This window comes from Anguilla rostrata, chromosome 4, assembly GCF_018555375.3.
Source record: "Anguilla rostrata isolate EN2019 chromosome 4, ASM1855537v3, whole genome shotgun sequence".
Lineage (NCBI taxonomy): Eukaryota > Metazoa > Chordata > Actinopteri > Anguilliformes > Anguillidae > Anguilla > Anguilla rostrata.
The window spans coordinates 4,001,840-4,024,563 of NC_057936.1; the positions used below are offsets into that span (position 1 = coordinate 4,001,840).

Here is a 22,724-nt window from a genome sequence, read left to right on the forward strand (position 1 = left end):
TGTGTGTGTGTGTTTGTGTGTATGTGTGTGTGGATGCATGTGCGCGTGCACGTGTGTGCATGTGTGCACGCGTGTTTGTGTGTGTTTGTGTGTGCTGTGCATGTATATGTGCGTGTGATGCGCATGTGCATGTGTGCATGCATGTGTGCGTGCGTGCGTGTGTGCTGTGTGTGTGTAAGACAGCAGCACGGGGCATTGTGGGATAGCGGGTTAGGCAGGTAGTCTCATAACCAGCAGATTGCGCGCCCAAATCAAACCACTGTCGTGTCTCTGTAGCCTTGAGCAACAAGCTTAGCCTGAGTGGGGTTTGGGAAACATCCAACTAGCGTGTAAATGGATATTATGTGACGTTTTCTAGAGGTCACCCTGGATGGGTGCATGCGCTCAGATAAGTAGAATATTTGACAGGTTTGAGGTCAGAAAAGGACTTTGGCTCTTTGAAACGTGTCCAGTCGTTTGGTATCATGTGATGCGAACGGCCGCCTGTGATTGGCTCCCCACGCTGGGCCGGGTTCGCAGTTGGCGGGGCTGTCCAGTTGGTCCGCTAAAGCGAACCCTCATTCAGGAAGCGGACTCCTCCTGGCATTCTTTTGAACAACATGGCGGCATTCTGCATGTAATCGAAGCCCAACTGTCATACCGTCATTTTTATCTGTCGGGATACAAGCGGGATTTCTGGTGACCCCTGCTTTAACAGGATTCACTCTCCCCTGTCTGCACCCACTTAGTGTGCAGAAGAGGTTCATGCACCCCCCACCCCCCCCCCCCCCCAAACCCCCGCGCCCCCACCCCGCTCAGCCTCACAGTGAGCTGTGTGTTGGGAAAGGGGATTGAGGGGAAGTGACCTGCATCAGCAGCAGTTTATTGTACCGTTGAGCTCTTCAGCTCTTCCTCCACACCCCCCCCCCCCACCCCCGGTTCCCATGGTGAGGAGAAACTATTTTATTTTTTGTCTGAAAATCAGAGGGCTCAAAGTCACCCTTTTTTTAGCCCCACCTGCTAGCACGTTCCTTTTGCAGGTTAAATCTGTAACCTGCTCGAGTCATTGAGTATTATTATTAAACCACAGCCTGCAGACTACAGCAATCACGGGACTACCTCAATGGCTCGAAGCGTGAATGGTGCTGTATAGAAACCAGAAGCGATTGGTCAGTTATTAATTGGAGCTATTTGTAAGGTTCGTTATCAGGCCCGTTATAAGGTTCATTATCAGGCTCGTTATCATGCTCGTTATCAGGATCATTATCTGGCTTGTTATCGTGCTGGTTATCAGCTCGTTATCTGGTTCATTGTCAGATTCGTTATCAGGTTCATTGTCAAATTTGTTATCTGGTTCATTATGAGATTCGTTATGTGGTTCATTATCAGGTTCGTTATCTGGTTCATTATCAGATTCGTTATCTGGTTCATTATCAGATTCGTTATCTGGCTGATTATAAGATTCGCTCGTTTGAATTTCAGAAAAAAAGTTTATGATGTGATGCTGACAACCCTGTGGAATGAAACCCTCCCGTTGCCAGGCAACGCTAGAGAGAGTTGTGCATTCCACCCGCCGTCACTGGTCAGCACTGGAAGACTGTCTGTACATCCATCCATCCATCCATCCATCCATTATCTATACCCGCTTAGGGTCACAGGGGGCGCTGCAGCCTATCCCAGCATGCACTGGGCGAGAGGCAGGAACACGCCCTGGACAGGCCGCCAGTCCACCGTAGGGATTCTGTTCAGTTTTGATTCAGTTTTAGTTTTGTTTTTCTTTACTCACCGTTTCTCATTGGTTAGGCGAATCAGCCAATTAAATCAAAATTGGGGGGGGGGGGGGTCCTTTGTTCTGCGCTCATTACCGCCACCCCGCCGTGTCGTGTTCCTGCGGCCCGCGGGTCCGAGGCGGGACGGGGCCCGAGCGGCGGGACGGGGCCCGCGTGACGTTCGCATCGTTTCCACGGCGCCAGCGTTTATCTCCAAAGACAAAGGCGCGCGCGGTTTACCTCCTCCCCCGCCGCGCGAAGGTGGCAGAGCCCCCCCCCCGCTCGCCGCTACATGCCAGAGACCGATAACTCCCCGGCTTTTGTTATGTTTGCTCCCCCCCCCCCTGTCTGCAGCAGACGCCAGTGCCACTGGCCATGCGCTGTCAAAGCAAAGCCACAGGCTTGCAGGGTAGCAAATAACAAAAGCAAAAAAAAACGAAACGCAATTACAATATGCAGCAAATAAAAACAATAAAAGGACGACGGGATCAGCCCCAGACATCAAAGGCCTTCGTTTTGTTTGGATTCCAGCGTATTAGAAGCGCGTTTTTTTCGTTTTTCTTTTTTTTCTTTTTATTAATCTTTTATTGTTAAGACTCCGCTGGCAGGGGAACGCACAGCCGAACGATGAGAAGAGACAATTGCGTTTCTTCTTCACTTCAGACGGCGTGTAGAAAGAGCGAAAAAGAGAGAGAGAGAGAGAGGGAGAGAAGACAACATTTATTGCACAATTCTGAAAACAAAAATAACACAAGAAAGGCGTATCAAATGAAATCATGTGCTTTAGGGCGAAAGGACTCCGAATTAGCTTAGAAAGCGCTCCGCTCACAGCACAAAGATCCAACAGTGGAGCCCAAGAGAAGAAGAAAAAAAGAACAATGGGAATTATTATTTTGAATTTAAAAGTGGAGAAGGAATGTGCTCTTTAATTAGCTGGGCTGATATTTTTTTCGGAGCGCTGCCGGAGAGAGGGGAAGGGGAGAAAACGGGGGGGGGGGGGATTCGGACTTGAAACAGAATGAAGTATCGGCGCGGCCCCGCCCGAATCTCAGGCATTCCGTGTGTTCTTCGGCCGCCCCGCCTTGGAAGCCGCGGCTCCCGCCCGCGTAATGAATCCAGCGGGGACTCAGCTGGACCAGCCGACGCCGACTCTCAGCAAGAAGCGCTTTTTACCAAAAATAGTCGAGCGTAGAATCTCTCTGCTCCCCCCCCCCCCCCCCTCATGCTCGCCCGCCCGCCCGCCGCCGCACTCTGGCTGGCACTGCCAGTGGAATTTAATTGGCTCGTAATTAATCTCATTCTTTTTTTTGTGCGAGTGCGCTGCTGAAGGGCCTCTCCTCCTCGAGCGCGTCGGCGTGGTTCGTACTCACGAGCCGACGCCGTTGGTTTATCGTGAGAGGCCGTTTGGATCCGGCTATTCGCTGACGAGAGGGGGGCCCGTGACTCATGATTACTGTGCGAAAAAAAAAAATTAAAAATTAATAAATTAAATAAAACACCAAACCAAATTCGCAGGGCTTGAGATTTTCGCAAAACTCTGCTTGTTGTGATGTTTCATTCAGTTTTTTTTTTTTTTTTTCCTGAATGGCATTAAAATTCAGCCCTGTTCCTCGATCGGAAGGCACTCCGGCGGAAAAAAAAAGATTTTATTTTTTATTATTTTCAGGGTTTTTTTTTTTTCTAAAAAACATTTTCAAAGGCGCGGCGGAGAGCCAGAACAAACGCCCGGGAGCCGCGATGACATCACAGGGTCTGAAGCGCGAGGCGAGGCGAGATGACTGAGGGGGGCTTCTGAGCGCGCTCCAAGCCCACCTGTTGCATTGTGGGAACGTGTCGTGCCAAGCGCACGTCAAACGGTTTTGAAAGAGTACGCTTGCCCGTCTGTGAATACCTAACTTTCTACCTTTAGCCCAAAATATTTTGTCAGCTTTTTTTTAGTGCAGTTGCGGAACAGAATGGCGCTGAGATGGCTGTGGCGTATTTAAAAAGGCGCGTCTGCGCACACCAGCGTTTTTCGGAAGAGCCGGGCTCCATTTTCTTTCTCGGTGTACGGAAACGGCAAGGCCGGCCTCTTCTTTTTTTGGTGGCGTGGATGTGAAGGCGGGGGGGGGGGTGGGGGGGGGGGCTAGGGGTTGGGCAGTGAACACCTGTCTGTCAGCGGCAGGTTGACGTGAGCGTTTGAGTTGACCCCGCCAGAGCGGGGGGGGGGGCGGCTGGAATCACTCGACCCGGCCGGACCGATCCGGACGCTTCGCAGAGCGGTTCATCCGTAACCCTGTTCCCTGAGAGGCCGTGAAAGCCAGGACAGGCACAGGGAGTATGGGCTGCGTGGCATGGGAGGGGGCTGCGTGTGGGGTGGCGGTCTGACAGGACGGGGGGGGACAGGGGACAGGACAGGCTCAGGAGTACGAGCTGTGTGGTATGGTAGGGGGCGGGGGTGGGGTGGCCGGTCTGACAGGACGCGGGGGGACAGGGGGACAGGACAGGCTCAGGGAGTACGAGCTGTGTGGTATAGTAGGGGGACGGGGGGTGGGTGGCTGCTCTGACTGGGGGTGGGGGGGGGGGGCGATGGCAGGGGGACAGGACAGGCACAGGGAGTACAGGCTGCATGTGGGGGCTGGTCAGGATGCGGGGGGGGGGGGGCAGGGGGACAGGAGAGGCACAGGACCCTGACAGGCGGTGGTGTATCGGTGCTCCCCGGCTGGACGGTAATGAGGGCCGGCTCTGTGTTTGTCAGGAGAGGACAGGCTGCAGTCTGTCAGCCGCCCGACTCCACAAACCCTAATTATACTATCATGGGCTCCGGCCAGACCTCCCCGGCCTCCCTAACCAGGAATTATCTGGAGGGGACTGATGCCTCCTTTTCTGTGTGTGTGTGTGTGTGTGTGTGGGAGTGTGTGCATCTGCATGTTCATGTGTGTGTGTATGTGTACGTGTGTATGTGTGTGTCTGTGTGCATGTGGAGTGTGTGTGTGTGTGTGCGTGCGTGAGTGTGTGTGTGTGTGTGTGGGAGTGTGTGTGTCTGTGGGCATGTGTGTGTGTGTGTGTGTGTGTGTGTCTGTTGGTGTGTGTGTGTGTGTGTGTGTGTGTGGGCACGTGTGCATGTGTCTGTGTGTCTGTATGTGTGCGTGCATGTGTGTGTGCAGTGCTTATCCTCATCTCTCCCTGTGCGTATGTTATGTAGGTCTGTTATTGGGGATGGGGGGGGGGGAGTATATCACTGCCAATCCCACTTTGCTTACTCTTGCAGTCTAGGCCTCCATGTCCACTCTGATGCTACAGTTAGCCGTGTGCACAACCCTGCAGCTATTTACGATGCGGGGGGTTTTCTTACGTACAATAGACCTCACAGCGATGAGAACAGCACTTGAACCCGCAACCCCCCCTCGTCTGCAAAGCCCGCCGTTGACTTCCGCTCCCCCGCCTGCTTTACAAAGCGTGTTTCGTAAATCCTTCCTCATCCTCGTGCGTGCCCCTCGTGTGCGTCTCTTCCCTCAGAGAAGTGTTTCCGGTGGATACACACATGGTGTTTTTCATTTATCCCATTGACTGGTTTCTGTTGTCTTCCACGGGGAGGTGTGGAGTCTGGGGAAAACTCTTTAAAGGGACAGTACGGGAGTTTGGGGAAAACTCTTTAAAGGGACGGTACGGGAGTTTGGGGAAAACTCTTTAAAGGGACGAGACGGTACGAGAGTTTGGGGAAAAATCTTTAAAGGGACGGTATTGGAGTTTAGGGAAAACTCTTTAAAGGGACGGTATTGGAGTTTAGGGAAAACTCTTTAAAGGGACGGTATTGGAGTTTAGGGAAAACTCTTTAAAGGGACGGTACGGGAGTTTGGGGAAAACTCTTGAAAGGGACGGTATGGGGTGGGAGGAGGAGAGGGAAAGGCTTACACTAAATCTAAAGATGTATTTGTAAGGATTCTTGTCTTTACAGAGGGATCGCTTGTCATTGCTTTGTTTCTAACACGTTTCTCTCTGTGCTCTCTCTCTCTTTCTGTGTGTGTGTGTTGTGTGTGTGTGTGTGTGTGTGTGTCCCACAGGTGCCCTACAGATAGAGAACAGCGAGGAGACGGACCAGGGGAAGTACGAGTGCGTGGCGTCCAATGTCGAGGGCGTCCGGTACTCCTCCCCCGCTAACCTATATGTGCGAGGTAGGGACCAACGCGGCAATGGAGCCAAGGAAAACGAGTCAAACTCAGATAAATACAGCCTCGGAGTCAAGGGGAGACTAGTCAAACTCAGATAAATACAGTCTCGGAGTCAAGGGGAAACTAGTCAAACTCAGATAAATACAGTCTCGGAGTCAAGGGGAAACTAGTCAAACTCTGATAAAAACAGCCTCAGAGTCAAGGGAAAATTAGTCAAACTCTGAAAACAGCAGCCTCAGAGGCAAGGGAAAACTAGTCAAATTCTGATAAAAACAGCCTCAGAGTCAAGGGAAAACTAGTCAAACTCTGATAAATACAGTCTCGCAGTCAAGGGGAAACTAGTCAAACTCAGATAAATACAGTCTCAGAGTCAAGGGAAAATTAGTCAAACTCCGATAAATACAGTCTCAGAGTCAAGGGGAAAGTAGGCAAACTCTGAAAACAGCAGCCTCAGAGGCAAGGGAAAACTAGTCAAATTCTGATAAAAACAGCCTCAGAGTCAAGGGAAAACTAGTCATACTCTGATTAAAAACAGCCTCTGAGCCAAGGGGAAACTAGTCAAACTCTGATTAAAAACAGCCTCAGAGTCAAGGGGAAACTAGTTGAACTCTGATAAAAATAGCCCCAGACTGAAGGGAAAACTAGTCAAACTCTGATAAAAACAGCCATCATAAGGCTAAGGAAAACTAATCTAATCTGGATGAAATCCAGCCATAAAGCCAAGAAAAAATAGTCAAAACCAGATAAAACAGCAAGGGAAAGCAAGTCAAACTCAGATTAAATCCTGCAAAAATGCACTTCAATCCCTTAGCTAAGTTAACGGTGCACCAAAAAAAAAAAAAAATGCTACAGTTCTCCTACGGCAAACCTTAACTAACCTACTAAATAATCACTGAGGTAGTGCCGCCCAGTTTTACTTTGATTTCAATACGAGGACACAGCTCAGTTGAGATATTGTCCCCGAGGACATAGCACAGCTTAATTAATTTTGCTGATAGCCTGTGACATCGGTGTTCCTCGTCAGGATATGCAAATGCCTCGGCTCACTGAGTCCGCTGGGATAGGGCAGAAGCGTGGGCTGGGCGTGTCGGCCAAAACCGCTCTGTGATGTATGGGCTGAAAAGTGGGGTCGTTTTTCTGTGTTTTAATCCGAGCTCGATTAGTGTGTTCTGAGCCCCCCCGCCAACCCACTCACAAAAAAGTATTTTTTAAAATAACTGCACCTTAACACCTTTGTGCCCTCTGGTCTTCTGAATAAAATGTTTAAAAAAAAAATAAAATAAAATAAACACATTTTAAGGAGATATTGTTATGATCACGAGAATCAGAGCTTCTAAGTTGTCCTTGCCTATATGGGTTTAAAAAAAAAAAAAAAAAGCAACTTTGTCCAAAAATACTCAGTTCTCTTGGGTTTCTGAGGAGGATTAGACGTAAACCCCCCCGGGAAGATGACGGTAAGTCAGATTTTGATTGGGTGGCTAGACGCTGTGCAAACCAATCAAAATCCACACCCTCTCCCCCCCTTCCGAAAGAAGTGTCAAGGGGAAGGGGAAAAAGGGCATTAGAAACCGATGATGAGTGTGTCATATATATGATAATAACTCTCATGGGGAAAAAAAAAAAAGATTTACATCCCTCAAAAATATAACCTATTTTACATATTTATAACTGCTCGACAAATTATGTACTGTACTTGTGTTTAAGTTTCATAATTGAGTTTTCCAGTGTGGTGAATATAGCCGTGTCGTAGTAGGGAGCTGCAGACTGTGTTCATATGAGGAGTGAATAAAGAAGAAGAAAAAGAAAAAAAGCAAACGGAGAATTAATCTCCAGTGGAAGATGCTATGAAGTCATTTCGCGCAGCTAATGCTAGGAGACACTGAATCCCTGCTGCAGCTGTTTTAATAAATTGACGCAGATGCCTTTTTGACGCGTCATGTTTATTTTCTGCACACGATGCCGAACGTCTTCTGACAGCGCGCTAGTGGGGAGCCAGATAAACATTGGCTCTCATGAATAATTAACCTGGCCTTTCGTTTGGAAATGGGTCACGGATCTTTCTGTTCCGTTATTATTGTTATTATTATTATACCTTCGGTTGGACGTATTCTGTCTAGTGGCTGAGGAACAATCCAATCCGATGCCAGTTAATCTAAGAGGGGCTTGGACCCCAACCGAACTGGCACCTCCAGATCAACCTCTCGCCAGCATTGTGTTGTTTCACATCCCTGGACAAGAAGCTAAATAACTTCTCTGTGTCCGGGATTGTGCTCATAAATAAGCCTTATTACTGGACGAGTAGACCCTGCCAAACATGCAACGGCAGGGAAGCGTTTAGCTGACGGATCTACTGTTTGCGATATCCCCTTTATCCGTCTTACACTCTCAGAAAAAAAGGTCCAATAAAAACATTCCTGAAAAGGTACAAACACTTGTCACTGGGGTGGTACCCTCTGGGTACATGAACATAGCACCCCTAGCCAGCAATACGTAATTCATTTGTACCTTTGTTTGATTGTGAAAGGAACTTATTAGTACCCAAATTGAACATTTTTGTACCTTTCAGGCAAGACTTGAGAAATTTGTGCCTTAAGAGAGAAAAAATGTACACCTCCACTGTACACCTCTATTTCTGAGAGCGTAGGTGCGGAATTGAGGTGGAAATCCTAATTTGAAAAAAGGTGTCTGTGGAAGATGCTCGCTTCTGAAAAATGTGAAGGGGAGATGTTGGAGTTTGGGTGGCGGGAGATTAGGGCTCTGCGCGGTACGCGTTGCCTTCTCTGCTTCGCTCGCCTTTTTTTACGAGCGTGCGAGGGAACGCGCGTCCGAAGCCCCGTTCGGACCGAAGAGTCGCGACGCGACGACTCTGCGGCTGTCGACTCTGACGCGGTGTTCTAAATTCGCCCGCCCGCTATTGGACGACTCGGATCGCCCGCGACAGGCGAGCGTCGTTCTGGGACGGGGTCGTTCACGCCGCTCGCGACTCCTCTCTGCGGAACTCTAAACGGGTTTCGTCGCGTCGCGGATCTTTGGTCTGACCCGGGCTGATAGACTCGACTGGCCGTCAGCTAATATCGGTTGGCTGCAGGTCTGTGGACCGTCCTTTAACAACCGTGCTTTGATTGGCCAGCACAGGCACTCTGCCTAGCCAATAGTTCAACTGATGACAAGGTATCATACGCAATGTTTTAAAAATTCTATTAAAAAAACATGAGAGTACTCCAACAACATCTTACAAAGGGTTCTGTGTTCTGTCTCTCTTTTGGTTCATTTTTTAATGTCGGTTTTTTAAATATGCAGTGTAAACAAATGTGTTTTAGTTCTTTACAGGACAAGTTGCGCTTGAAATTAGCAGCTACAGTACTGCCAGAATCACGGAGAGAAAAACTGGAGGGTTTCTTTGTGCTTCCCTTCATTGTGCCCGGGAGGAAAGTGATGCTTTAAAATCGAGGCCAACTGTGGACGGAACACACGCTGGCAAAATGTACACATAATCGAGCCTGGGGAAAAAAATGAGCCTTTTGGGTGTGTGTTTGTACTTGTAGCTGCTAATTTGAACCCAGACTGTCCTGTTCTACCAGTTGGTTGTTTTTTGATTCATTTCCTTTTCTGGGTTGTTTGCTTCGTTTTTGACGTTGGTTTGATTTTATTTATTTATTTATTTTTCTCGTTTTATATTTTCCTTATCTTCAATGAAGCAAATTGGCCACCGGGGGCACTCTTCAGGTGGCACAGACCTGATTGCTGATCTTGATTTGTCTGAATCATGAAAGCTGAATTTTTTTTTTTTTTTTTTTTACTGTAAATATGGCTGTGACTCCCCAGCATAGCCAATGGGGTGGATCTGAAGGTTTGGGGTCAAAGGGCAAGTTACAGAAAGGCAGATGTCATTTATATGAAAGACAGACAGAGAGCTGAGGAGAGGAGAGGAGGGGAGGGGAGGGGTGGGGGGGGAGAGAAAAGAAAAAGAAATGTAGCAGCTAAAAGCCTTGAGGTGGCCTTTTTTACTCTCTCTGTGTTTCCCCTATTTTTTCTCTCTTGTCCTCATGTCATTGTGTTCTGCATCAAACCCTTTACATCCCCCAGAGCTTCGAGAAGGTTGGTGTGTTTTTTCTTTTTTACTTTTTTTACCCACATTTATAAATAATTTAAAAAAATTTAAAAAAAAAAACATGTTTAAAAAAATGAAATATACTTATTTATAAGAAAGCTAAATTTATTTTTTTTAAATAAGAACTGGAAAAAAATAAATGAAATAAACAGAGAATCAGACTTGCTAAATATTATGAAGAACGATGAAGTATAATTTAAGATTATTATTATTTTATTTTTTTACTGGAAAAAGAATGCTGAAAGAAAACCCGCTCTGCTCGGGTTTTTGTTTTTCATTTTGCGTTTGCATTGTGGGGCCTTTGCTTCTTCTGCATCCTTCTGTACTGCTTCTGCTCTGAAATCTTTTCTGCACTTGTTGTCATGGAAACCCAGCACTTTGGAAATAAGGGCCTGATGCATGATGGGAGAATGTAACTACGCTTGCATGCCTGAACAGAATTCCTCGATTGGGGCGTTGTCTTTCTTGCATTTTGTGTGTGTGTGTGTTTTGTTTGTTTTTTTTATCCTTTATTTGTTTCGTTCTTTCTCTCTTATGTTACCGAGTCACTGTCGACTTCATTTAGTCGTTCGTTGGCTTAATTTTTACTTACTTTTTTGTTCCTGCGTTCGTGTGTTTCTTCTTGTTTTGTTACATACTCCTTTCAGTTTGTTTGTTCAGTCGTTTGTGGTTCCTTTGTTTTGTTCTGTTTCTTTTCCTAATTGTGCTGTTGCTTTATAACTCACGCACCGCGTTCGATTCTAACGGAAGTAACCGAGCGAGCAGGCAGTATTCCTGGCATCTTCCTATCAGTCGGCCATCTTGGGCGAATTAAGTGAGATTGGATTTGATTGGCTTCAGTAATGACTTCACACAGCTTTTGGGATGGTTTTACTGTGGGACGTGGATCAATAGCGAATAAAATGGCTTTAGCCTTAGGAGTGCGCACGGTGGGGGGATGGGGGGGGCACAGTAAGGCCGACTCTTTCTGAAGGTCATTGACTCGATGGGACTGGTCTACCGATCGACTGCCGTGTGCCCTTTTGTGATTCGTTCGGCTCCGTCATGACATCATTCGTCCGAATTGATTTTTTCCTGATGGATGCGAGGCGACGTAGCAAAGCTTTTAAAACGTAGACCCAAGAAGACGGAAAAAACACACGCATTGTGATTTAAATTGAATCTCCGCTCGGCAAATCCTGTTACGGCATCAAAGCGAAAGAGCAGCGGAACATCTCGAAACCGGGCGGTGGGAACGCGGTTAAGACCGCGCGCCTACGGACCCCATTCCCGTCACGTCCGAGCCGTTTTTCCCGTTAAGCTTTTTTTTTTTATGGCGTCCAGCCGCCCGCTGTGTCCGCCGGGATGACGAGCGGGAAGATTTGCCTTAAGCCGCGCACTGAGGCTCGCAGTAAACTTCAGTTTCACTGCGTCGTGTGCGCGGGCGCCTGGGTTTTTGCTAGCGGTTTTTGCTAACGGTTTTTGCTAACGGTTTTTGCTAGCCGTTTTTGCTAGCCGTTTTTGCTAGCCGTTTTTGCTAGCGGTTTTTGCTAGCGGTTTTTGCTAGCGGTTTTTGCTAGCGGTTCCGGCCGTCCTTCGCCGTCACGAGTTTGTCGTGTAATTTGATCAGGCGGCGTTATTCTCTTGGTCGAGCTCCCAACGTCACATTTCCCCCCTGTTTCGGGTCCCAGGACTGTCCCCTGGCTGGTGCCTGGCTCCAACCCCTACCCATCATGCACTGCTCCTGAGTTTAATTATAAAAACTGCAGTGGGTGAGATTTGGAGCTGCTAGAGACAGGCTTATAATCATTGCATTGTTCTGATATATGTGACTGGAAGTAAAGAATTATAATAACTGCAGTCTGTAATAATCACTGATTTTGTGGGTGCAGAAGACTGCTGCAAGACATCTTAAGCTAATTATTTTGCCAATTTTGCAAAGAGAACTAAACAAATCTTTCAAATCCCCCAGTGTAGAAGGGCTTAAAAAAGACCAATTTTTTCAGGACACAAATGTGGGGATAACCAGTGCTTACCTTGTGAATATGAAACAACTGCAAGATACCTGAATCAGCATCCATATTGACTCAAGTCTGAATTAATTACAAAGTGGACTAGAATCCTTCATTTTCTTTTGAATTATTCAAAAGTGGCCTGTCCACATCGCGCCGTGGTCCCTCTCAAAACTTTGAGTTACCCATCCCAAAATTGACGCACAGCATAGCTGGGCTTATTATTATTATCGTTGTTGTTGTTATTATTTATCGTCAAGAGCTGTTGTGTGAGACATTACATTTCATCCCGTGCCAAGGCTTAAGAGATCGGGTTCGCGTCCCCCGGGTGAAACCCGGATCGCTGTGGAAACGATGCGGGAAGACTGCTCCGCGCGCTCCTGAATGTTTTTTGCCTGCCTTGTTTCTGCATCCGCTTGCATGCCCTGCCGCACGTGCGTGTGCTTGTGAGGAGTCGGGAACGAAAGCTAGATTACACCTTTTTATTCCCGCGACTTTCCCAAAAATGGGACGCCGGCTGGCAAAAAAAAACACACACAAAAGAGGAGGGTTCCCCAGGGACCGCCAAAAAAGTGCTTGCTCTGAGCCCAACGGTAGATCCCTACACTCTGAGCGGAGGGGGAAATTTCCAAAAAAAAAGTTTGGGCTCTTGTTATTAATTAGTTTCGGGGAGAGAGACAGATATCAGGTCTGTTCTGGGACCTGAGTATACATATATTTTTTTCAATCTGGCTACTTGTATGCGCAACCAAGCTAAGACTTGCGAGGAGAAGAGTCTGTAATGAGAGGAATGCATATATGTTGCCTCCGTAAGTAAACATCGAAAACATTGGAAGGGTTATGTGTTCGGGCCAGAATTGACTGCGTGAATGATAATGTAGTCTGGCGAATTGGATATTCTGCAGGGCAGAATGAATCAGACACTCGCCGTTGTTAATAATTTCAGCTATTACAATCGACTCCTCCCGGCTCTCCCAACGAGGAGTGTGTTTTTTTTTTATTTTTTGCGTAGTGGCCACACAGGGGCCATTTAAGCGTCCGCGTTCCCCTGTGGTCTGTATGAAAGTTAACCCGTCCCCACCTCCTCCCTCCTACCCCCCCGCCCCCACGCCCCCCCTCGTTCGAGGAAGACGAGGAACAGAGGAAGGGATAGCCGCGTAGCGCCCTTGTTCGTGAGGCGTTATAGAGGGTGTAATCTCAGCTGTCCGGGTTACCCTTAAGGCTGCACATTATTTTGGCTTCCCCCCTTTCATTTTGGTGCACGACAGCCTCTCTTTTCGACTGTCTCACCAAAATGGCCGATAATGTCCGCCTTCTTTCTGAAATCGTTTTTTTATTTTATTTTATTTTCAATTTTTTTTTTTTTTTTTTTTTTTTTGTTTGGGGCACACCTTTTTATCACCTGTAGAGTTTAGTGCAGTACTCTGGAATCTCTCTTGACTGCTTTTCACCCCGTCACTCGTAGACATTTCAGTTTCAGTCTCTCTCCACCGGGGCTTGAAATGGGATTTATTTCATTTAATTTTTTTTTTTTTTTTTTGAGACATGTTTCAGTTTTGTTTTGTTTTTTTTGGGAGTTTGTTTTTTTTTTGGTCCCCCTCCCCCCTCCCCCTGCCACCACCCCTAATCCCCTTGCTGGACCTTGTTTAGGCCCTTGGTTTTTTGTGATTGAGGAAAAATGTCCATTCAATTGGGATTCTCTCTACTGAGCAACTGCTGCTGCAGGACAGTGTGGAGACCTCCAGTTCTAAGCCAGTATTCTGTTGGCCCCGTGTATGCACCCCCATACCCAGTTTTCAGGACGAGCTCTCGTAGGCTGTTAATTGGGCTTCCCTTGAGCCTTGGGGTACATTTGTCTCCTCTGAGTTACAGAATTTGGGTGTTGAGTTTTTCAGCCGAAGAAAAATTCTGTGCAGAAATAAGATAATTATCACTCCCTACACTGTTTATTTTCTCAGTGACTGAAATACACACCGCACTCCTCAGTTTTGGATTTTTTAAATTTGATTTCTTTTCAAGTTCTTTCTTTCCCCACACAAACGCCCCTGTCCCATCTCCAGAAGGAGCGAAAAAACTGCTCAATTTGCACCTGGGATTGGCATGAGCTGGATGAGCTTGATTGACAGGTTTGAACTGTACACCTGTACACCTGCGTGGGGTCAGGTGCTCTCCTCTACTCTCCTGTTCATCTCTTATGAGTGCCTTTTACCTTTACAGGTAAACAACAAACTCTTTTTTTAAGGAAGGGGGCAATCAAGTAGAATGTGGGGGGGGGGGTGGGTGGATATTTATTTCATCTTTCCAACCTTTTGTTTTTTTGTCATTTTTTGGATCAGATTTTTTGGATGATAATTTTTTATTGTTCATTACATTTACATTTCTGCTAAATGCCAAGATGTAAATGGATAACACTTATTATACACTCAATGCACACTTATTACACACTTATTATACACTTATTACACACTTATTATGCAGTTATTAGACACTTATAAACATAAAGAACTGACAGCCTTGGGATAATGTCAGTCTCCTAGGATTTGGAGGCCATTTCACTAAATTAAGACAGAATTGTGCATATTGGGGTTGTTTCTGTTGACCTAAAGCTGCCACAGTGAGCCATTTCAGGTGTGTACACAAATGGACAGGTAAACACAGGTAAACCTGTTCTTCTGCATTTGCTAATAATCAAGGTTACCGGAAGTAGAGAGCGAATCCCAATTGGATCGACATGCTGCGTGTGGGGTGCAGTTTGCCTCTCGATATCCCTACCCCCCCCCCCCCCTTAACAACCCACCCCCCTCCTCCCGGCCCTCATCTCACTCTGCTCCTCAGTATTGGGGGGCCGAGTTGGAGTAAAGGGGGGGGGGTTAAATTTTGGATTTCAAGCCCCGTTGTGTGAGAGCCAGACCCTACTGACTGCCATGCCTTTTCTTAAGTTTGATCGGAAATCACAGTCTCCTAACTCTCTGTCCCCCGCCCCCGCCCCCTCCCCTCCACCCCCTCCTCTTCCCCAACCCCCCCAGCGTCTCTCCCCCTCTCCCTCCCTCCGTCCGTCCGTCCGTCCGTGTGTATGTCCGCGTGCTCCGGTTTGCTGTCTTGTTGCTCTGCTCTTGCTCTGCCTTGTATCCCGTCCCTCGTCTTTCCGTCTCTCGCCCCCCCCCCGGTCTGTCCGTCCGTCCGTCTCTCTGTCTATCTGTCTGTCTGTTGATCCGTCCGTTCGTCCGTCTGTCTGTCTGTCTCTGAAGCCCACCCTTACACCTCAACCACCGTTCCTATCCTTCTCTCTGTCTCTTTGCCATTTTTTTTTTCGAGGTGTGCGTGACCAGTTCCTTCCACATCCCCTCAAACCCTCCCCACCCCGCACACACCGACACCCCACGCCCACACAAACTCACACCCCCACACACCCCCACACACCAAAACGCCCGTGCAGTCCTTCAGCCCGTCTTCCTCCTTCACAAACATTTTTTTTATTTTCATAAAATGTTGCAGGTGCAAAATTATTATTATTATTTTTTTTTCCGGGCTTATCAGGAAATGTTCATTTTTGCAGACACTGAATGTCTCAACTTCAGATAGTGGTGCATCATATACGCACTGAGAGCTTTTGCTCAAGAGAGAAATGTTCAGCAACACGGTACAAAGCACAAAATGCTAGTGGCACAGTGTCAGGAAAGTCAGCATTTCCTGATTGATCAGGAAACACCGTATCCCTAAATACCGGACAACACTCAACACAACTCAACACAACTCCCCCCAACCCCCCCCACCCCCCAACCCCATCACACTACCGTACCAAATCTACCGCTACGTGTAGGCCTGACAGCTACACCCTCTTTCTTTCTTGGTAAGGGTAATGACTGCAGAGCCACAAGAAATTCCCTCTTATCTATTAGGACACCGCCTTTTTTATTCTCTCTTCTCTCATTATTTAAATATATATATATATATATATATATATATATACCGTGTTAATTCCTGCCAACACTGAGGCGTGACAATGTGTTGAAGTCACATTAGGTCACACTGGCTGCAGGAAAATAAAAATGTAAAAAACAAAAAAGATACAGGATACATTTCATTAAATTTTTAAGAAACTTTTACACAGCATTCAAGTGGGTCCCCCCCCCTTCCTTTTCCCTCCCTCCCCTTCTCTGTCTCACACACTCTCTCTCTCTCTCTCTCTCTCTCCTATTTCCTGTATCTCTGTTCAATCTCGAATCGTCTTTGTCTGGGCATGCCAGCGACCCTTCAGTTATATTCCTCTTTGCATTTTTTAAATCTCAGTTTTAATCTCCGATTTTCTTTCTTATCATTTACCTCTTTTATTTATTTCTACCTATTGTGCATGATGTCTGTGAAACTGATATCTGCATCTATCAATGGAACCGTGTCAGATCTTATGAAGGCTTTGTCCAGTTGATCTACCCTAAGCCACAAAAATCTGATTAAAGTTTCTCATCTTTAACGCAGCTTGCTTCAGTCGTATTGTAGAACGCGCACATGAAAAAACCAGACACAAGGCCTTTTACTTCCTGTGCAATGGGGAGGGGCTTGCGAGAGCTCTTTCCTGGTTGGACGTGAGTGGTTGAGGGACAGGAAGTTATTGTTGCTGTGTGGTTGTGTTACGGTTAAATTGCACAGACTGAAAATTGTAACGTCTCATATAAGGGAAGGGGTTACAATTATATAATTATTTTTAAATTTAGGCCTTAAATAGTTAAGGTAAAAAGATGAGAAACTAATAATAGATTTTTGTGTATTTAAATGTGCTGTGATGGGTCAGATATTGGTCAATGGAACCTTGTTGCTATGAATTGTTGCTTTAATGTCAATCTATATTGTTGGTGAAGCAGTTTCTGTTAGTTTAGTTATCATTATTTTGATTTTTTACTTTCTAAAAACCGTTAACTTAATTTGTGTTCTTAACTATAATTTCTTGTCTTTTCTAGAGAAGGGTGTCATTTTGTTTTTGTTTTTTTCGCTTTGTTTGTTTTTTCTATTATTTTTTGAAGAAGAGCTTATTTTCATCGACTTGCTTTTGTTACCTCTTCTCTGTTTTTTCGCCTCCTCCTCTTCCTCCCCCCTCTGCCCCCCTGCCCCCTGCCCCCCCCCCCCCTCAGTCCGCCGCGTGCCCCCCCGCTTCTCCATCGTGCCCACCAACCACGAGATCATGCCGGGCGGCAGCGTGAACATCACCTGCGTGGCGGTGGGCTCGCCGATGCCCTACGTGAAGTGGATGCTGGGGGCGGAGGACCTGACGCCCGAGGACGAGATGCCGGTGGGGCGGAACGTTCTGGAGCTCACCAGCGTCCACGAGTCGGCCAACTACACCTGCATGGCCATGAGCAGCCTGGGCGTGATCGAGGCCGTCGCCCAGATCATCGTCAAGTGTGAGCGCGTTTGACTCCGCCCACAGAGCGCGCGGGTTCGGGGGCCCGTGGGGAACGGAACAGAATGGAACTGGGGTGGGGGGGGGGGGGGATAATGGTGGCTGCAATGATCCAGTCCAATTTACATCACTTTCAGCTGTCCTGTATTCCCGTTTGTTTTGGTGACTGTCAAACATTGGTGAATGTTTGCTTTCCAAAAGAGGTTCACATTTACATATACATATATATATATACATATATCCTTTTTTTAACCAGGTAAAAGTCTCATTGAGATTAAAATCTCTTTTTCAAGAGTGACCTGGCCAAGAAAGCAGCATAAACATCGTTACAACAATACAAACAGAAAAATACAACTGTCACACACTACAAGTTAGGGGTGGCTGCGATGATCCAACAGTTACATAATTGTTTAATGATATACAAGTCAGCGTTCGGCTTTCCTGTGTTCCTGTTTGTTTAGGTGACAGGCAAATGTTGCGTCACCAATGTACACTTTGGTGACGCAAACATCTGTAAATGTTTGCTTCCCAAAAGAGGTTCACATTTGCTGTGTAGTTTGGAAGCTAATGGTGGCTGCCATGATCCAACGGTTACATACTTATTTGATGATGTAAAAGTCCGCTTTCAGCTGTCCTGTGTTCCCGTTTGTTTAGGTGACAGTCGAATGTTGCGTCTAGCGAGGATGAGGCCCGGCTCACACAGCCTGCAATCCCAGTCTTGCGTTGTTTTATTTAGTCCTTTCCCGTCTTAGCTCTTCCTCTTTCCTCCCCCTCCTCCTCCTCAGCCCTGCCCAAACCTCCGGGGACGCCGGTGGTGACGGAGACGACGCCCACGAGCGTGACCATCACCTGGGACTCGGGCAACCCGGACCCGGTCACCTACTACATCATCCAGTACCGGGCCACCAGCCCCTTCAGCAAGTTCGAGACCCGGGACAGCATCACCACCACGCGCTACAGCATCGGCGGCCTGTACCCCAACACGGAGTACGAGATCCGCGTCTCCGCCTTCAACACCATCGGCCAGGGCCCCGCCAGCGAGCCCGTGGTGGCCCGGACCGGGGAGCAGGCCCCCGCCAGCCCGCCCCGAAACATCAACACCCGCATCATCTCCCAGAACACCATGGTGGTGCGCTGGTCGGAGCCCGAGGAGCCCAACGGGCAGGTGAAGGGGTACCGGATCTACTACACCATGGACCCCAGCCTGCCCGTGGGCCAGTGGCAGGTGCACAACGTGCAGGACAGCCTGCTCACCACCATCGGGAGCCTCACCCCCTCCGAGACCTACACCATCAGGGTGCTGGCCTTCACGTCCGTGGGCGACGGGCCCTTCTCCGACCCCATCCAAGTGAAGGTCATGCAGGACGGTACGTCTACGCGCCCCCGTTGCCTCCGGGCGAGAACCACCGAAACACCTGCTGGAGAGAGGCGCCAAAACACGCCTTAAATTCGAGCGAATTCGAGTTTTCAAAAAAAAAATTTATCTTAAAAGTTCTAGTTAAAGTGACGTACTTAAGTTCAGTTGCTTTTTCTGCTGTAGATTCCTACACAAAGTTTTTTTTTTAAAGACCTCTCTTGCATAAGATTTTTTGTTGTTGTTGTTGTGTGTATTCGGCATATTTATATTTATATCGATATTTATATTACGTTTTCTTTTAATGTCCTTACTTATTCCACGGTTAGGTCGAGGTTCTCAGTGGCAGTAAGTGTCCCATCTAATGTTCTACGCAGGGGTTTCATCGTTAATGTCAGGCCTGTGTGTTTGCTGGTTTTATTACTCCAGCCATTTTGAAAATCGCTGTGTGAAGCCGTGTTGGTTTGCTCCTACCTCGGACCGCAGTGAAACATTTTCTCCAAAGGTTTTGACTGTTCTGAGCTGTAGCTGATGATTTTAGCATGAAATTTTGGGGACACAGAAGCGCAGAAAAAAAGAAGAAGAAAAAAAAAGCTAGGTCAAATAAATGTTCTTCTGGCTTACAGACGGGCACAAAAAAACAGCTTTATCTGTGTGAAAGAGTGCATTGTGTGAGAAAGGAAATTAATTTCAACATTTTTTTAAATCGCTACAGCGACCTTAAAGCTAAGCCTCTTTTTTTGGGAGAGAGGGGTTTTTGGTTGAACCTCGTCTTCTGTGATTTGGATTAGTCCCCACACAGCCGACCAAGTTCCAGGTGGGCGCGGTGTCGGACACTAGCATCGAGCTAACCTGGGAGCCGGATGGCGACAAGAGCATCGTCAGCTACAACCTGCGCTACAGAGAGGGCAAGCTGGACAGCCCGGTAAGTCCCGCCCCTGCCTCTATCCGCCAAAAAGGCACGCGGCGCACTGCTGTCCCACAAGGCGGTTTACCTGGTAACCAACCCTGCTCCTGGAGATCTACCGTCCTGTAGGTTTTCAGTCGAGTCGTAAGAAAGCACACCTCACTCAACAGCTAGAGCAGGGCTGCCCAACCCTGCTCCTGGAGATCTACCATCCTGTAGGTTTTTCACTTCAGTTCTAATAAAACACACCTCATTCAACAGCTAGAGCAGGGCTGCCCAACCCTGTTCCTGGAGATCTACTGTCCGGTAGGTTTAAAATTCAACTCAAAATTCAATTTGGCACACCTGATTCTACCAATTAGCAGCTCAATGAGATCTCTAGCTGTTGAATGAGGTGTGCTTTGTTAAGGGGTAGGGTGAAAGCCTGCTGGATGGTAGACCTCCAGGAACAGGGTTGGGAACTTCTGCCTTGAGTATACACCTGGTCTTCAAGCATTTCTGTTAAAAAAAATAAAAAAAAGAGTAATTCCAAATGCAGACCTGAGAAATGAAATGCTTTGTCTTTGTTTGGCTGTGTCTGCATCAGATTAGCTTCCTGGCGGTGACTATACTTGTGAAATAAACATTTGAAATTCTTCTTACTGTCTGCCTCTTTAAAATTGTAAGTGAAAACATCACTATCTAAAATGTGCAGTCATCTGAAAGTATATTGTTTTGAATTTTGGCGAAAATAGATGTTTTGTGTTGTTTTACTTATCTGACGGGTAAGATGTTTTTTTTTTTTATATTTTAAATGACTTGGCCCTGGCCTGATTGCAAAATTGTAACTGGATGAAATCACAAAGCATGAAGCCGTGTTTGTCAGAGCAAGCAGTGTCGGTAATCACAAAAAGAATGAAAAAAAGCAACTTTTATCCTTAAAATGAAGAACATTTATTAAGTGTACAAGGTGCTTTTACATTTCAGTAAGCTTGCTTTCAGTATTGGGAGCTTCAGGCGTGAACCACAGATTAATGTCTTCTTTAAGCTTTCTCCAGGTAGCAACAAGCCCAGGTCAAACGTCAAAACTACAAACAGCAGTCAAGTCAAGTAAACTTCACAGTCCATATCAAAATGACAAATGATATAACCTTCTCCATAAAAACTTACAGGTCAGATGAGCTGATCTGTCTCGCTTTTGTAACTGTAAGATGAACGATTTAACGCGTTGCTTCGCGAGAGACTGCAACAGCCATCTGTCAGGCGGATCAATCTGGGGCAGTTCGTGCCGAGGCAGTCCCTTGCCGACTGTGAATGTTCTAGAACCTTGTCCTCGTCAGTCCTGACTACCTTTTTGTCGGTTGATCCGTTCCCGCCTTTTTTTCACACGGCTGTCCTTTATTGGTTTTGAATTTAAATTTCCGTATTTACTGAAACACATTCCTTTAAAAGTCAAAAATCTATAAAGAAAATTCACCCAAAACAACAAGTTCTTATTAATATTACAAACAAAATTTCAACATCAAGACAAAACCCGTTTTTGATCAACAAACGTGACTACACACATCCAAAAAAACTCAACACAACCACAATAACAGTAAAACTGGGTATTTTTAAAAACAGAAAAAGAAGAAAAAAAAATTCCAGACGTGCCTTTTTTTTTTGGGTGTGACCGTGAGCTCCACTGCTTAACCCCCCCTCCTCTCTGTGCTCAGGTGTCCCGAACCTTCCCCCCGTCCTCGTCCTACGTGGTGGAGGGACTCAAGGCGAACACGGAGTACCACTTCTCTCTGGCGGCCGTTTCCAAGAAGGGCGTGGGAGCCTTCACCAACGAAATCCACCAGGCCACCGCGCAAGCCAGTATGTCTTTCTCTCATTTACTCTCTTGCCTTCGTAAAGGGGTCATGTGGATTTGGGGTTCTAAGGGGTGAGTGGCGTTTTGGGTTGTCAGGAGCAAAGGAGGTGTCGGGTTATGCGCACCCCCCCTCCCCCCCCAAAAAAAAGGTGTGAGATCTGGTCAGAAAAATATAGCTGTATTGCCTCCCCCCCCCACCTCTCTGTGACTCCTCAGACCAACTTGTACACACAGGGTTGAACATGCCTGCATGTGCCAGATTAGTAGAACCGGGATGGAACGTTGGTGTCCTCACCATAGTAACAGTCTACGGTTGCCATCTTCTCAATAGAGCCCGGAGTTGGAGATCCACCAATCACGGCTGGTACGTTGGCAACAAACAAATGGAACAAAGCAGATGCTGATTGGTGGATAGCTACTTCTGAGGTGCCCGCAGGGTAAAAAGAGGACGTCGGGTCTGTCCACAGTCCAAAAATGGGGAAATGTAATTACTGCTTTGAAATGCTAGCGCTGTGTTAGCCCACCCTCTAGCGCTGAAGCTAAAAGAATGCCATTGGACAATGAACTGATGAACTGTTCTGACCCCAGGTTTTTGTTGTTGTCTTGTTTCGTTTTGTTTTGTTTTTTCTGAACAGTGTGCGGTGTCGGTGGGCATTCGAGGGTCGCAAAAACAGCTTTGTTCTTTTGATCAGAATTCAGAAATCAAATCTGCCTTTCCTGTTTCTTTCCCTTACTCCAAAAAAAAAACAAAACAAAAAAAAAACGGTAATTTCCTGTTAGCACGAGGGCTTGCGACTGAGTCTGATAGACGCCCCAGAAATGTGCAAAAAAAAAAATAAGAGTGAGCGCATCCTGACACCTCCCCTCCTGGAGAAAGCGAGCGGCTTGTTGATTTAAAGCCGAGACACGCGGTTCTGTTCACGCTTCGCTGATTTATTAACCTGAAACGACATGAGTTAATGTTGCAAATAAAATGGATTTTTTTCTTCATTTCCAGCAACACTGACATTGTGTGTTTATGTCTCTGGAAGGAGGTGGGGAGGGAGGTGGTGGGGGTGGGGGGTGGTGGGGGAGGGAGGGGTAGGTGTAAGTTGAGCAGGTGAAGGTGTGACTTCCATGTGCTTAGTTTAATGGATTCGAACCTTACACTCCGCGTGTAAGAGAGAGGCGCATTCTCTCTTACCTTTCTGTTCGGTTGTGTTCCTCTTGGTTTCTGGTTCCCCAAGTGTGTCA

At 47.0% G+C, this 22,724-nt stretch overlaps 1 protein-coding gene across 1 annotated transcript in view; it reads left to right on the plus strand.

Annotated features, from left to right (window-relative positions):
• Positions 1-22,724, plus strand: part of LOC135254071 (receptor-type tyrosine-protein phosphatase S-like) — a 254,574-nt gene that overhangs the window by 158,707 nt on the left and 73,143 nt on the right. Inside the window, exons 7-11 of the mRNA XM_064334022.1 lie at positions 5,792-5,902; positions 17,128-17,397; positions 18,182-18,763; positions 19,542-19,675; positions 21,352-21,496. Of these exons, the coding sequence (XP_064190092.1) occupies positions 5,792-5,902; positions 17,128-17,397; positions 18,182-18,763; positions 19,542-19,675; positions 21,352-21,496 (1,242 nt within the window). The remainder of the gene's footprint in view (positions 1-5,791; positions 5,903-17,127; positions 17,398-18,181; positions 18,764-19,541; positions 19,676-21,351; positions 21,497-22,724) is intronic.